The sequence below is a fragment of the Rissa tridactyla genome, chromosome Z, assembly GCF_028500815.1.
Source record: "Rissa tridactyla isolate bRisTri1 chromosome Z, bRisTri1.patW.cur.20221130, whole genome shotgun sequence".
NCBI lineage: Eukaryota > Metazoa > Chordata > Aves > Charadriiformes > Laridae > Rissa > Rissa tridactyla.
Window position 1 is genome coordinate 33,770,249 of NC_071497.1, and position 17,483 is coordinate 33,787,731.

Below are 17,483 nucleotides of genomic sequence, written 5' to 3' on the forward strand. Positions count from 1 at the left end.
CTACTGCATGACGTTTTTTGCAGCGTGCATGAGTTTTAGTGACCTTGTCATTTAAAAATTTAAATACAAGGAGTAAAACTATAAATCCCAAAGCTTTCCCATTATTCAAAGGTTACATGACAAAAAGGTTAGTGCAGACCAGCGATTTGTGGCCACAAAGTAGCTTTTGAATAATATGTGACAGAATGACATCTTTACGTGCTGTTCCTGCACAAGGTGGAAACTCTGCAGTGGGATATATTGTCGAGACCAGGGTGTGGCATTTTGCTGTATGTGACCATTATGTCGCGCTGTTAGCCGTCACCTCAGTGTGGAGTTGAACTTCGTTTTATGCATCTGTAGGAGACACAACAGTAAGGCCACTGCTGGAAGCCACCGCGAGGGGCTTTTGTGTGCCCTGAAATCAAATGATGTTCACTTTTGTTTAAAGCTTTTCCTTTTTGTGGTTGTTAAAATTTTTTAATTGTTAAATATGTTTTAGTCAGGTGTAGACAATTCATATATTCACTGTGTTTAAAAAAAAAAAAAAAGGTTAACCTGGATCATGTTGTTCTAGTTTAAAAAGCCTTTCACAGTCTCAGTCATATTTTGAGTTATTTATGTGTTTGCTTCATAGTTTGCAGAGACCTGTCAGTATCAGGAGAGCTTGAGGATTTGGATTCCCAGAATGTCAGTATATTACAATTGAATTCTTAATGCTAACTTTAGCACCTTCTATTTATTGTTTCTTTTGGTTATTTTTGCTGGTGTAAGAAAAGTTGAAAAAGCCTTTTAGTTGAATCGTGCCACCTACATGTCTATACTGTTAACCCTCCTGGTTTGGGGAAAAAGAGTATGGTGTTCTTGTGCATAGAAATTTATAATAGTCTCAAGACAAGAACAGAAGGGGTATGCTTGATTTTGATTTTCTTTCCCCCTTTTTTTCTTTTTTTTGTGGGTTTTTTGAATGTAAAGTTAGATTATAAAAACAAAAGTGCACACAGCTTCTGATGAAAATTTAAACTAGGCTTATATGATAATGGTGTCTTTCCAGGTATTTCTCACCTCACCCCTTCTCTCTTTCTCTGTATCCTTCCATCTCTGCAGCATTGCTAGTATTTTAGAGTAAATTTACAGACTTGAACACCAGATGGTGTTCTCAGCAGAACTGTGACGTGTACGCTAATCCAATATAACAGCAGCAAAAGAAGCAACCCCATAGACTGAAGTTTAAGTTCCATTCCTTTTTCTTTTTTTTTTTTTTTTTAAATCCTCAAATCCTGATTGTTTCCACATAGGGTAGTACCAGTTTTGTTTTATTTCAGTCTCTGCAACAGAAAATGTTTCAAGGGAAACTTTCTATGAGGCCTCTGGTTATCCTGAGAGTTAGACCCAGTAGGGACGATTTTTTTTTTTTTTATTGTTTGTTGAGGATTTTCAGAAGTTTTTCAAGCTGTAGTCTTTTCAAACACATCTTCTGCACATTACAATAAGACACACGGTTCAATAAAGCATTTTCAAGACTGTTGTTTAGTTGATTTTCTTTGGTTTTGGTGTATTACCCAGACAGCTTTGTTCCAGAAGTTTCTGCATCTATCTTTAATTCCAACTGTACACAAAAACAGTTCATGTAGAAATCCCAGGTGATTTACATAATCATGCTTTAAAACTACATGCTCTGGCAGGTGCTGAAGTTTGTAATCCTCGACTCCTCACAGGTAGGTCAATTCAAGGTGCATTTAAAATAGGCTTTTCTCAGTGTGGTGGTATTTCAGATCGGTGCATGGCTGGTCTCCGGAGGATGTGTGTGTTGCATGACTTCCAAACTGGACTCCACCTGCTTTGAAGAGGATGCAAACCAGAATTATGTGTGTTTATTTAGAGGCTGAATATATACGGACTGGGATTTAAAGCTATTCTTGGGCATCATGTTAACTCTTACAAATCTTCAGTTGTTTGGGGTATTTTTAGGTTTAGAAATTATACTAAATGACTAATAAGAAGATGTTTATTGCAAAATTCTTGAAATGCAGTGAAACCTGTGTCACATACCATTGTTGGTCTCTAAACTCTTGGTGTGGCTGGCAAGAACCCTCACAGGAGTTTTGGTGCCAAAAATACACTCCCTTGATGTGGGGGTTGATGGCTGGGCTGGGGAAGGCCCTGGGCTGCCTGCAAGGTGCAGGCAGTGGGCCCAGGTGCTGCCTCTGAGCTGTTTGGTGGTGTGTTTTTTTTTTTTTCCTGTTTGCTGTTTTGTTTTGTTTCTTTTTTTTTCTGTTTGGCTCAATCTTGAAGAAAGGTACTTACTTTCCGTGGTGTAATAAACCATGGAAAGTGGTGTGAAAAATCAATGAAAATGCACCTACCTCAGGTTTCAGTTGTTGTGAGTGCCTTCCTCCATTCCCTGGAATGTTTAGGGGGGTGGGGGTTGGTTGTGTTTTGGGGTTTGTTTTTGTGTTGTGGTTCTTTCCCTTCTTCTGTCCTTATTTCTGGAAGGGTTTTATAAGACCTTCTCCCCATGGAGTCATGTTCCCAGGTAGCTTGTGGGCACTGTACCACAAGAACCAAACATCCAGCTGCGCACCTATTCTGCAGTATTGAGACACAATTCTGTTACCAGCCAGAGTTGCTCTGCTGCCTCCTGGGGCTCTTGGACAACCTGGAACAGGGAAGTGGTTGGGTGCACGTGGTACGTGAAGCCTTTCCCAGTTACATCACTTAATCTTCCATTCCTCTTCCCTGCCATAACTGACCCTCGCTCCCCTCTGGTGTCCTGTGCTAATGGGTGAGTGCCATTGCCTTCCTTGGTCCTGTGGTCCCTGCAGCCAGGGGCCCTGCTGCTGCCTCCCTGCAGAGTGCAAGTGGATACACAGGTGCTGTGCTCTGCTCTGTTGCACAAAGGATCTCAAGGTGGGCCTACGTGCACAAACATTTATTTGCAGAAGTTGATGTGCATGTGATATTCCAAGTTACTTGTGGGCAAAAAGAAAGGGAAAAGAGGAGGTGTTTAGGGGGGAGGTGTGGAGCATCTGTGTGTCATTTTAACACAGTGGTGGCTGCTGCCTCCTGCAAAGACCATCAAACACAACAGGACAACGAACACACTTGGGACACATTGGTAAAAGCAGAGTCCCTGAAGCTCTGGAGGTGTCAGAGAGGTACCAGTGGAAGAGAACCTGCAGTGCTCCATCCGCCCTCTTGGGCCACCAGCTGTGGAGGGGCAGGGTGAGGGGTGGTTTGGGGCATCAGGAAGGGGGTAAATGATGTCGGGAGGTGACTGTGGCCTTGTGGGAATTGACGTGGAGTCGGAGGGACAGGGAAAGGACGGGGGAGGCAGGAAGAAGGGATGCTGATGTGAGTCCCAGCGCACTGCGGGGTCGGGGGGGCTGGGAAGGGGAAAAAAATACAGCAAAAGGACAGATCGGGACAGCGCAGGACGGACAGGACAGCAGAAGGGCTGAGGGTCAGAGGTACGAGATGCTGAAGCAATGACCGAGGTGAAGAGGCGTGGCTGCGGGGGGGCGGGCAGGAGGCGAGAGTGACTCACTGTCAGCTGGAGGTGAGGCGCTGGCAGACCCTTGGCTCCACCTTGTACTGCCTGTGGCCCCGGAGGGAGCTGGGCACCGCTTCTGGGGCTCTCCTGCCCTCCCCAGACAGCAAAACCCCCCCAGCCCCCTGGGGGCTCATTACTGCAGCAGCGACGCCAGTGCAGGGGATCTCCCGATTTTGCTCTCCTTACAGGGGCTGCAGCAGGGTCTCCACACATCCTGCTCAGCCCCCACCAGCCAGCACGACACTCCTGGGCGCAGCATCTCTCACTGGCAGTTGCCTTCTCCATCACAAGTAACAACCTTCACCCGTGCCTGACACTGCCGCCTCTTCCCACCCCAGGTGGCAAAGCTGCTTATCAGCGCAGAATGGAAGGATGATAGTTTCTGTCCATCTATCAGAACCACAGTGTCCCCCCCCCATAGCTAAATTTCCATCAGCAAGAGAACAACTGTATTACTTCAGCCGTGGCCCTTTGAGAGGCGAACCATGCCAGGCAATCCTTGCTGTGATGGGGCAGCCAGATGAGATTTCCAGAAAAAGTCAGGAGTTTTGTGGTTTCTGTGCACTCCTGCTGCTGCCCACCTGCCATTCACACCCCTTTGCACAGCCCCAGGAAATGGGTTTCTAAGACGCCATTTGTATATCTAAGAATCAGACAGAACAGATGTAGGTTTGCTTTGCGAAAAGGCCCATTTTTTTTTCCCAGCTGTTCTGTGGTGACTGATTCTAAGTGCATTTAAAGGCAAGGTTTGTATTATCCATGTTATTCCCACTCCACTGAAGTCCCTGTTAATCACCGACTGGCTGCAAAAGGCCCCACCAGCTCCCATCATTTCATACAGCAGAACAGCATTTCAGGCTCAAAAAGAGTGACTTTAACATGAACTGTGCATTGGCCTCAGTTTATAACCAAGTAAAGGAAAAACAAGCATTTACATTTTATATAAGCGTTTATTTACAACTTGTTTAACAACTGTACACTCTGTCATCTTGGAAGCGTTAGTGTATTTGACTGGGAAAAAATATTAAACCTTTTGATTCCAATGATCATTAATGAGTATTTTTTTGTCTATATACAGATATGTATATTAATACTGCTACCATGACAATCTGGTAGTTACACAATTCGTAGATGAACTGAAATGGGAAATCAATGTTTTGACACTCTAGGAATCCATTCTTTTACAGAAAATATATCACTGGCAACTTCACAAACAGTTACTTTGATAATTGGTCAACAATTCAGGACTGTCAAACAAGCTGCTATTAAGAAAGTAAAAGAGTATTCTATGCAGCACAAATGAAGTTAGTATATCAGAGACATGCTGGAGATCCCCTCTGAGTTGTGAGCTCGCAATCACTTCATGACAGAGATGCTAGGCTAATTAAAGTAGCCAGCTCACTTGCTGAAAGTTACTGGCTCCACCTGACATCTCTCTGTTGCACTAGTGAACTCAAGCATTTTTTGTCAAGCTAAACACACTTACATACAAATGTCTTCAGGCTCAAGAACAACAGACACTTGTCTAACAAACAGACACAGTCTCTAATTTGTACAGACCACTCGGAGAAATGAGGTGCTGCTCGGCTTCACCCCAGGACGCCGGCGCAGGCAGGTGCATGACAAGGCAGCCATCCCCTCCCGCCCCACAGAGCCCCCCTTCCGGGGATCCTGCACCCAGCCTGGCCTGGGGCAGCGTGTGGGTCCCAGCCAGAGCAGCACTTGCAAACGAGAAACAACCCATGCCTTTAAGACCCAACAAAAAGAAGTTTTTCTAATAACACTTGCCCTGACACATAACAAGGGATCAATGGCTAAAACCTGGAAAGACAACAAATCCTTTAGATTTCTCCTGGACTCAGTCTGATGGAAGTGCTGCTGCGTCTGCCACAGGAATGCCTGGCTTGTCACCACCAAAGCCCAGGTCCTGCCTGCAGGTCGCGTCAGACTTCCTGTCCCAGGTCCTCATGGACCAGGGAAGACATATCCCCCTCCAGGAGTCTCCCGGACTGCTGTCAGCCAGAGCACCTGGCAGCCATAGGCTCCCCAGTCTGGTACAGTATCCAGAAAGGAACACGCCACACACTTCTCACCAGGATCTTAATGCTTATCCTCCCCTCTCCTGCATGGTCTGCTTGGAGCCCATTCCTACCTGCCCTGCCCTTTCCCGGCTGGCACAGACCCACCCCCACCCCCCGAAACAGAGGTGAGGACATGATCTTTCTTTTCTCCAAGTCATCCTGCACAACACCACTGACACAGTGGGCATGGAGAGCCCTGGACCGAACACAGGTGGGTGTCCCAGCGCACGAGGGGCAGCTCTGCCCAGAGCCCCCCCGATGGGCCAGGGACAAGGCACACGCTGCCTTTGGTGACCAGAAGTGACTGCAGAGACGAGCAGACACAACATTTCTCCAGCATGGGGGTGCTCACAGGGGAAACAGGGCCAGTGGCTATGCCAGTGCCCGAACAAGCAAAACCATTCTTGGAGCAAGCAGAGTACATATGTGTTTATATTTTTGCATTTTATATTATTTACTTTATATTTTTAAGATCCTAGTGAGCAAGAACGGCATTTCTCTAGAACTGGACTCAAACCAAACCACTTGCGGGAGTCATTGTTCAGGCTCGCTTCAGATTTTCTGGAAAGTCCTATGGCTTAAAAGCCCCTTTCCCTGTTTGTTACATACTAACTCCTATACAATAAACCCCTTAACTTACAACATTACAGCACTCCCTCGTCTTCTGAATCTTGCCAGTACTGGATGTCCAATACAAAACAAAGATACAGTAGTACAAATGTGCAGATTATTTAAGAATATTAAATAAGCAGCTTTTTAAATTAATATAGGCAGTACAAAGCATCTTGAGTTACATTGTCTACATATGGCAAATCTTATAGCTAAACTTCATAATACAAAGAAGCAGCCAAGCTAGTGCAATTGGAAATTAAATAGCTAAGACTGCGGTAAGAAGAAAAAAAGAAAAAAAAATAGTACAGGTGAAAGATAAACGACCCAAATTATAAACTGGCAAGGACAGGCTGCATAATACTGAAAGTGTAGACGGCTTTCATACTTATCTCCATTCACGTTCTTTCCTCAGATTGTTTTAACAATTGTACACAGATTGAAAAAAAAAGTTTCTGAAAGAAACCAACAACACAGCTAAAATGTAGAGAGAAAATACAACAGCCACAAACTACTGTGTATATACATAGTAAGGAAGCAGGCAGTGTCTGTGAACAAAATACCACCCGGTAGTTTGCCTGGCTTGGAGATTATCAGATGAACCTTGCCTGGTTTTCTAAGGAAGATGGGATGGCCAAGCAGCAATTCGTTAGTCATTTCTCCCGGTAAAACACCTCCTTCGCTTTATGTTAATTATTTAAAGATTCAAAGTGGATCCTTTAAGGGTGCAGGTGCTTTGAAATTTTAACAGTAACCAAAAGGCATTTTTAGGAACTCATTAAGACTAGATTTTTATAGTTCAGTATATGAAAATGTTGCAGGAAGTCTGTGTGTTAATACTGTTAAACAGAATTAAATAAAGTGGACAGGCAGAAGTAAAATGGAGAGCTGACAGTGCTCTGTCAGTTCGCAGAACGCCTCCTGTTGAGTTCTGAATACTGGATTTCCTCTCTTCTAGCCTCATAGGAGACTTTTTGTGAAGAGAAAGAGCAAATGGAAGCGGGAAATGGGAAAGCCACTCCCCAAGATGGTAAGCTTCTCTGCAAGTAGATGTCCCTTTGAAATCAGATGGCCATGAGTCTTAAGTGTAGAACTGGTTAAGTTTTGGTTATGCAGTCTGGACAGAAAAGCAAGTCATGCACTGAACAGTCCCTGTTATAATAATGCTGCAGGTCATGCAACCACATCACTGCAAATAAAAGAATAAAAAAGAAAGTTAAAAAGCAGGTAACATATTACCGTTAAAAAACCCAGAGAACAGCACAGGTATTTTTCAGAGCAGTTTAGTAAGGCCATCTCTACTTCAGAGTTGTGCAAATTCATGGGGAAAACATCTTTGCTACAGCAACTCTTTGAATTAACAGGAAGGTTACACACCAGTAATTAGAAAAAGCAACAAAACAGACTTCAACAATATCTAAATTTAAACATAATTCAGACAAATTTAAACATTTCTGAGTAAAGTCCTTCAGGGCACCATTCTCAACTTACACAGCCATGGAAACTAAGTTTACACAGTGATGAAAAAGTCTCAGGCATTCCTGCTGTCTGTGAGTACAACAGTTAAAAAAAATAAAGCAATATAAAGTGAAAGGTGCCTGTCCTGCGTGTGGTTATATACTAAAAGACAATCCGGGTCACAATGACTCTGTTCGAGCCTTTGAGCTCTGAGCACCACTGAAGACTTTAAGCGTTTATGTTTCATCAAAGCTCATCCTGTGTGTGAGGCTGCACCAGCATCACCACCACACTACGCTGGCAATTTCTACTTGTTGCATGCAAATACAGATTTGAATCACACAAAAATTATATGTATTCTTGTTAAAATAAGCTGGGTAGGAGCCACTGAGCAGCCGAAAGAGCACATCACAATGCTGCGGGAGTGAATCTAAGTTTGGCAGAGAATTGGAGAGGTTGGCGTGTTTCTCCATCCTTGCTGATGCACCCTCTCTCTTGGGCACCGTAACCGGAGAGGTGGAATGCTTTACTAATAGCACAGGTACGGTGCTTTTATCTTCCCCAGGTAACACAACTATCCCCACACAGCATGGCACAGCGCTAACTGCTCGTTCTCATTTTCGCACTGCACCCACTGTGATGTTACAGAGAGGAAAAATAGCTTCACCAGACTGAAATCAAAGCATGCAAACAGTTTCTCTCCCCATTTTCTTCTCCATAGTATTGCACTGGTCAAAAATGATTCTAAGAACAGTTCCTGTCACAGGAAAATCCAGGTTAAACAGATAAGGAAGAATATTTGTAGCTAAATTCATGGACTTAATGCAAAATTCTGTCTTTCTGCTATTAATCCTACAGCTTGCGTATCCCTCTCTTTTTCCTTCTCATTCACCAACCCAGAATAATAACCATAGTTGAAAAACAAATAGAAACATATAGACATAAATCAAATAGAATAAAAAATTTTAAAAAATTAACACATTCAACACATTCAAAGCTGACTTCAAGAGTGTAGTTTGAGTAATCACTGTCTACTGAGCTTGCCTGGCACTGCTTGGGTGCATAAAGTTACAGAGTTCAGGATTAATAATATGAAGATTACCGTAGTTAGTCTATAAAAAAATTAAAAGCTCAAGCTACATAAGCATGTACCTATTCTATTGTGCATAAATGAATATAGTCTACTCCTTTAATCTTACCTGCCTATTAGTTCAGAGGACTTACTTATTGGCACTTCAAGTGTCCTGTTGCACATAAACAGAAATGACATTGTAGTTTTCTCTTTGAGTAAACAGTACTTTTGAGAGGTCTTGTAAACTCAGGACAGTATATTCTCTTTCAAGGATGTAACAAATTCATCTGACAGTGCTCTTTCCTGTCTAGAAATTCTAATCTTCTTCTAAAAAAAAAATAATCTGTCAATTTCTTTCTCTTGGAGAACTCCTCAAAATTAACCAATATATTTTAAAGCTACCTGTTGAGGCAGCAACACTTCAGAAGACAACAGAGATGTGAAATGTGAGAGCAAATTCACTCAGCATCACCTGACATTGCTTCTGCAGCATCTCCAGGAAGAGACAGTTTACATAGCAGATAATGCATCTATAGAGGAGTAACTTTCTCTTACTTCCTTCCCTTGCCAGTCCGAAACACTCCATCTGTAAAGCACACGTTTGTTGCCAGCCTGGGGGATTATTTCTTAGTGAGGCATTTCCCCTCAACATTCACTGCCTTGTCTCATTAGCTCTACTTCATTACAAGTGGTTTATCCATCCCTTAAAATCTTCCTTAACTTCTTGCTGTCCTCTTCTGTTTTTTCAACACACAGATGTGACCGGGACAACTCCAGCACACTGAAGCCACAGAAAGGATGGCAGTCTTTTTCACTAACCTAGACAGCTCTGGAGGTAAACACCAAGACAAGAACTTTTAATTCAGAGCACTGCTCACACACGTCAAATCTGATTAAAAAACACCAACAAACCCAGCCACATGTCCCCTCTGAGCAACTGCTTTTTCCTGTTCAGTCTATGCTTGGTCCTAGGATGGTCCATGCTTTCTCTAGCCAATGATCTACTGCCGGTAAGCAGTACTTTCTAAGGCAATCCCCAAAGCTATCACAGCAATGCAGACTACTCACTTTCATGTCTAACACTAGACTCTCTTCCCAAGTATTTCTGCCAAGCAAGCTTCTGCTTTGAAGTATCTGCCTCCAGATTTCTCTTCCTGCAGATTTCATAACTTCATAACTTGCTGGCTTCTACTGCTAAAGTTTGTTTTTCTTCATCTATTCTTTCTATGTCTTTCTCCACAATATTTCCTTTAGATTTTTTTAAAGGAGCCTTTCAACATAGCATATTCCAGAGTTGTATTAACACCACTTTGCATTTTTATAACTTACAATCCCAGAATACAAAGCAGACTATAAATTATAAGAATTGTGGCCTTACAATGTCATGCTTATAAGTATTCTAAGATATTACTGATACTGCTTAATTAAAGCTTTAAAACCTCTCTTGAAACCAAACCACTGATAACCTCCAGGAAATAGGTGTACTCTCCTGCTTACTAATCTTTGGTGACTGAGAACTATAACATCTGCTTTACAAAATTTTAAATTACACAAACAATGTTATATTCAAATCCAAATCAAAAATCTGATGGTCTCACTACAATTCTTTTATAACTCCATGAGATTTACACCATTTGGGATTTTCTCTTAAAATCCTGCTCATTTTCATGATCGTGCTAACAACATGAGCATGCTAACAAGGTAACAACTGACCTGTATGTTGATTTTCTCTTCTCTTAAAGTTAGGGATAATCATTAGGGATTCAAGTTCCACTTGCAGAAGAAGCTATCCTATGCCTGCAGAAATACTTGCTTTTGCAGTATTTAAGATTTTTGCCATGCTACAGCAGTTAACAGCTCTTCAAAGTGCTGACAAATGGCCACTTTTGTAATGATTAAAATAACCGTGTTGCTCTTTCTGAAATATGATATTCTAACTTCATCTGACAGTAAAGGTTCTCTCTAATGTGAAGCAATGAATAAAATTACCAGCAGACAGGAAAGGCTTCCCAACTACTTTCCCTCCACTAACATTGCTTTTTATACTGTACGGATCAATCTCTGAGATCCAAAGCAACATGACAGCAGCAAGACATTTTTATGTGACAAACGGAACCTGCTTTCAGTCTGGAAACAACACACAGTGCAACGGAGACTGAAGGATATGCAGTTTTCCAAATGCCTTTATACACACAGCACACAGCAGCAGAGGAAATTCATAATTTGCCGCCACGGACAACTAATGCAGAGATCTGCTTCAGGAGAGTCCCTTATTACCTTGGCAAGGCCTAAAACGGAAGGTTAGAATCTGGGCCATAGTAAAGTTAACAGCAAAACCATCCCCTAGCAACTAATAGATGACTTCAATTACAGCACATATCATGAGCTCCTACTGATGCACTGACTACAATCTGACATCAGAACAATTTGTCTAGGAAGCTGTCTTGGCTATACTGGCAGGTGTTTCTTCAAGGTGATTTGCCAAGTTTTCTAGAGCTCCTTGATCAACATTAATTCATTACCTAATTCAATGAGCTGATACATTTAAAAAATGAACGTTGTGTCCCAATATTTCAATGAATCCACAAAAGTGAAGTCAAAGAAAAAACAGTGGACAAGCCTAGATACATCCTCAACATCTCCAAATGGTGCAGTGAAGCTGGCACCAGAGTCAAAATCTCTGGGGGTTCACTGTACCAGATGCAAGAAGTCTGAGGCTGCTGTGGCTGACAATGACAGCTTCTGCCTTCACATAGGTAAAGCCTCTAATACTTAATCAACTGCAATTAAAAATTAATTAACAAGAAAATCCCAGAACAACCCAGCTCCAAAAGCTCACTTTCTGTTTATTTTTTTTTTTAAATTAACATCAGAAACCATAATGGTCAAAGATATACTACTCTGCAGGTTTTTGTACTTAACAGTTGCTTGCACTGAAGAAATCACCCCTGATTTTTACTTGTAGCAGGCAGAGTCACTGACAAGCTTCTGCTCCTTTTCTGGACTTCCAAGAGGGAAGAAAGATCACAGGAGCAAGGCAATACAATCAGTCATGCCAGGACATTTTCTTAATTCCTTCAAAGTGACAAACTGGAGATACGGCGAGAATCCTACATAGAATCTGACATCTGCCGCAAAACAATAATACGATTTAGCTCGTGGAGATGTTCTGAGCCCATATGAGACTCACTACTTGCCTGTACACCAACCTCTGAGATAATGCAAGACTTCACTTCATTCTCCTGATGCAAGGCACACAGGTGAAACACAGTGCTCTTGCCAATACAGAAGGGAGCTGGACTGCGCAAATCTGGGAGGGGACACGTGTCTGGGCTGTATGCAGTCTGTAAGGTCCAAAGCCTCATCCACTGAACTTCTGGCTTAGCCGATCTTTAAATTTAAAAAGTTGCAATGATTCACCTCTTCCTTTTAACTGAATGCTAAATGTATCATACTGCCAGCACCAGCTAATACAGTTGTTCTAAGGAAGGGCTTCTGAAAAGGTTTCTTTATAAGTGCTTGATTTCCTGAGATCACATTTCAGCCATAATCCAGCTATCGAACTACTCTGTAGGCAACACCCCTGAAGTACGACTACTCGGCTTAGAGGAAAAAACACCACTTGAAAGTATTTCGTGACAGAGTAACCTCTTTTAGCTATTTATTTGCACAATATTGGTGAGGAAAATGCCTGCAAAATTTGCTAAACTTGGTTTGGAGATACTACGGTTTATCAATACAATATTACTGCCAAACACAGAGTCCACATTCTACCTAAAATACATGTGCAAAAACCCATAGAAGTCAGTGTTGCATAGCTGACTTTGAGTGCAAAAACACCTCCCTCATCAATCCTTGCAAAAAGTCAAAATGTTGGGCAAGAATAAGTAAAACAAGTAAAATTCAGGGACTGTTTTGCTTCATAAGAAAAAGAAAAATCAGGCACATTCAGGACTATCTTCCTCCAGATAACTAACTAGAAGAAAATCAAGTGGTGAAATGAAAATATTTTCTAATTAACAAATCTACAGAAAATGTCAACGCGTCAAGACAATTAAACCCACTAAAAATCATCCAAGAAGCTCCTAAGTGGATAGTCTCATATACTCCAGAATTGAGGAAAAGCAAAAGCTACTTGCACATGTCAAATACCAAGAACTGTAAAATTGCCAAAACTTCTTAAATTTTCTTGACAGCTTGCACATACCACTTACTGTTTAAGATCACCATAAAGCAGTGATAGAAATATTCACTGATAATTCTTTCACACACAATGAATATAAAATTGCCAGTGCTCCTTACATGAATAGAAAGCCACAGAAAACTTGCAGAAGTGTTACTGCTATCTCAAGTGACATCAGAACAGGACAAGGTTACCATTTGCTTATTTCCAAAGAGATAATGAAAAGCATCTTGTAGCCACTATATTTACTTCTATTTACAATATATAAAGCTGTATGGTCTAGTAATTTATTTTCCTTTGCACTGTGGGTGGAGCACACAACCTTTAAATTAGATTACGTCAGCTTTCACAGCATGCGGAAAATACATGTTATGATCCAAGTGGTTATGTATTGCTATCAAGAAAATGGGGAACTTGAACATACTTTTCTGCAGTGTCTGATCAGATACACTAACAACTTAACTCTCCATGCAAGTATACCACCTGCAGTGCACACACATCTTTTAAAAGCAGAAACTAAGCTTCAGCTCTGAACAATGAAAATATTCATCCATTTAACTGTTATCTTTTATTGGCATTAAATAAAATCTCTCAGAAAGATTATTTTGGGCAGATCCTTGGCACAGCGCTCAAGAATGTGCTCTGATGAACTCTTCAGCTGTTTTATCACTGCCCTGAAGAACCTTTTCTCTTCAACCTCAATCTGTAGGGGCTTTTTTGTAATGTATAAGGACAGGATATAGCATTAGTTTAATAATTATCACTACATTTTTGACATAAATATTTTTTGTTGCTCCAGAAAAAGTGTTCCTAAAAGCTTCTTAGAAGTATCTAAGGTACTTATAGAATTCTGTTTTACAGGGTTTTTTGCTTATATTCTTTTATTGCTGAAGATGTGACAAACAGGCAGCATTCATTGGTAGCTCATCTATACATGAGCTTATTCCCTGAAGTTACGTTCTGAGCCTCTTCTTTTTCTTAATATCACACTACCTCCAAAGCTATACAATAAGCAAGGAAAATAATGAAGCTGAACCCTTTTAATAAGGAAGCTGTTCTTCTAAGGCTGAAGGTTTAATGACCCGCATTCATCCACACCCTAAGTATTGATGTATGCAGCAAATAATAGAAGCAAAAGAACAAGGAATTAAATTCCTGATGATTACCATTAGAAGATAGAACAAATGACTTACTGGAACTGGACAGCAACAGAGTATATTTCTGCAAGATTGCAGTGTATTTTTAGTTTTTTATATTCAACACAAATTTTGGGAAATACCAGAATTACTCCAAGTTTGAGAATTCTCAAAAGACAAAACGCTTGTTCAATCTTGCCTAACAGTTACTATGAGCAACAGTAAAGGACAGATTCAGTATTAGTCTTGCTTTGCTCTTTGATGCTGTATAATGATGCTATATATTCTTGAAGGGTGCTATAGAAAACACTTCAGTGTCTTAAGGGAAAATGGAAAACTGACCAGAACCACAAAGCAGAACATAAAAGCAAACAACCACCCAGGAGTGAAAAAAGCCACGAGAGCTAGATAGGAAAGTAAAAGCTAAAAATGAAGCTTCTAATCAGCATTTGTTGTTCTCCTGACCACCAGGGGCATTTGCCTGTCATCAAAACTTTGGAGGCAAAATTGTAAAACAAATGTTAAAATAACAAAAGCAAGTAGTTTTATTCTAATGTGCAGGTTGTGTTCAAGATATTTTAGACCTGTACATAATTAAGAGCAACAGAAAATTAAATTATTATACAAAATTAAGAGATAAACTTCCCACTAAAGTCCTGGTATTCCTTGCTCTCACAAAAAGGCTCTGGCAGTTTGGTAACAGGCAGAACCAGCCAGATTGAAATAAAAATGGAGCTTTAGATTCTTTCTCCATCTGACATAAAATGCTGTAATCACAAAAAAACCTCATCAAATTCCCTAAGAGAAGAGATCTTACTTGCTTCTGTTCACACATGGCCTGCAGTAAAGAGTTCTTCAGATGACTAGAATCGATTGCACAATAAAATCAGTAAAATGACCACACAAACTGTGGTCATCTTGCTAGATAACACAAATGACTTCTTGTCTCTTTAGTATTCCGTATCTCAGTAAGAGACAGCAAAACAAGTACCACCTCATTGAGCTACAGAAATTGTCCTAAACTTCCTTTACATTGTTACCTTTCTGCACACAAGAAGATATTTTCACTGTCTTATCTAATTTGGCAAGCACAGCCCAGGCATGTCATACGTTGAATTATATGTCATACATAAAGAGAATTTTTAGAAAAATCAGTTTTTTTCCAAATGTGAAGAATAAAAGACAAACCTATATGCAGTTAATAGACTTCAGCATCTATTTTTAAATTACTGGCGGTGGGGAGGGAAGGGAAACAGAACTGATAAATTTTTTCAGACACATACTGAATGCATTTCTTAGCCCAGACTAAAAGAGATGATGTACTTGAGGATAAAACAGTACCTACAAGAGTCATTCACCTGTTCCTTACCCTTTAATCTAGGTGTGCTAGTTTTAATTATCTTTTGCTCATTCTACCCAAATTGTGAATTAACATGGACCTTCAGATGATTAATAAATGCTAGTACATCTTTTCTCTAGAGGGATTTATGAAAAAATGTCTTCACTTGGGAGGGCATTAAAATAAGGTAAAAGAATAAATTTATAAACCAGACTGCATGTGCACTAGGGACTAAACCGTCTCTAAAGGAAAAATGTTTAAAACTGAAACAACACGAGATGTATGTATATGAAACTTTCAACCAATACTCAGGTCCTCTTTGGCCGTCAATTCTTTGACAAAAATGATAGGGAGAGCATAGAATTAGGCAGAGAAAAAGCAGAACTTTGTAGGAACAGAACCTAAATTAATAGCAGGGGCCATCATCCACCCCCACTGATCAGCATGAAGGTGCTACAATGAGTGATGTACAATTAACCAGCTACATGCTAAAAAGGCAGTACAACAAATCACAGCCAGTTTCCAACAAAGTCAGCAACAAACTCACCTGAAGGCACTGGTACCATTAGTAAGGCAACTGATACAATTATACCCTGAATCAATATCTTAAAAGCAAGTCTTTTAGCAGGGGATGACAACTGGAATACATTAACATCAATAATATTAATCTGGGCCTTGATCCATTATGTACTGTTCATCCATAATTATAAAATTTTAAAACAAATGTCCTTTTTAAATGGATGATACAGCAGCATATTAGAGCATTCTAAGTATTTCTCGGTATTTTTATAATACATATAAAGCATAACTTGACCAAGAAGAGTGGAAAAAAACATTTGAAAATATTCAGCTTTGTAAGCAAAAGAGTAACACCAGTAAATAAAGAAAAACCTGGGAAAAAAGGCATCCTGCTTCCTTATTAAATGCCAAGAATAAGAGCAAGCTTTGCATATAGGACATTAAAAAAACCAAACATCCTTTTTGCCATTGGTAAGTTTTTTAGTAGCAAACATATTTCACAAGAATATTATATACTAATTTTGGATTTCTGTAATGAGTTTTCAGCATTTTCTTAAAGCAACAGGTTAGCAGATGAAATAGAAAGCCTAATTCCCTTTGAACAAAGACAGTCTTATAAAGAGTAACAACCCTGATAGGCACAAAGTATCAACTGTGACAGGAAATTTACATGTTACACAGCCCATATGAGGCTTTTCATAAGAGACCAGGCTTCAAACAAGTAAGACTCTGTTATTATACAGCACTCCCCTAGATGTTTTCAAAACTTTGGCACATTCAAAAAAATGCGGAGAGAGAGAGAGATGGACTCCAAAAAAATATAAGCAAAGGGCATTACAGAACAATAATAAAACCCTTTCCTGAACTGTAAAATAATAGCAGGAGAAAGAGAAAGGATGCTGGTTGATTTTCCTTGAATGTTGTCACTTGAAACAGGCCTGGATCACAGGGCAGTTTTCTTTCTAAGGGCAAGGCATCTCTACCTTGCTGTTGCTGGCTGGACATGACCAGGGTAAGATCTCCTTGTGCTGGTGGCTTGCCTTTGTCTAGCCAGGAAGGACTGTCCTGAGCCTGTACTAGCCAGTCTATCTTCTGCTGCTTTTTTATGCAGAGTCATCCCCTATGGACAAAGAGAAACTTCTCAGTAAATACCAACACATAACACTGAACAGCTTTACTTATTTAAGTTCTGTTTATTATCTCCTTCTTCACCAACATTGACTAAGCTATTTTGAATTTCAGACACGAAGCATCGTATTTTCCAGGATAAAGCTAAGATATTTTCCTAATTCTTTGTGTGTTCTTTTTTTTTTCTTCCCTCCCCCAGTAATTGTCTGGGTTTGGAATAACTGTTAAGAAGCAGGTCCCCCAGTGTCCCAGATCTGAACATATGCTTCTCCACATAAACACATGGTAACTGGATGAGTCTTTTCAAAAGTGCTCCCCTTCCCTGCCCTGGCCCCCTTCAGCATGTTGAGCTAGAAGACTTCTTTTCTTCTGAAAATAATTAAAGTATTGTCATCTCTGAAAATACCACCTCATATGGCAGGAGCA

The 17,483-nt window shown here is 40.6% G+C and overlaps 1 protein-coding gene across 3 annotated transcripts in view; it reads right to left on the minus strand.

The window, feature by feature from the left end:
• Positions 1–4,462: 4,462 nt before the first annotated feature.
• Positions 4,463–17,483, minus strand: part of HOOK3 (hook microtubule tethering protein 3) — a 101,138-nt gene continuing 88,117 nt past the window's right edge. For 2 of the 3 annotated variants that reach the window (XM_054186560.1, XM_054186562.1), the window contains exons 22-23: positions 16,913–17,049; positions 4,463–7,411 (exon numbers count right to left, since the gene is read on the minus strand). In XM_054186560.1, the coding sequence (XP_054042535.1) occupies positions 7,396–7,411; positions 16,913–17,049 (153 nt within the window). In that variant the 3' untranslated portion in view covers positions 4,463–7,395. Of the gene's footprint in view, positions 17,050–17,483 lie in introns of all 3 variants that reach the window. The other variant, XM_054186561.1, reaches the window with a different exon arrangement.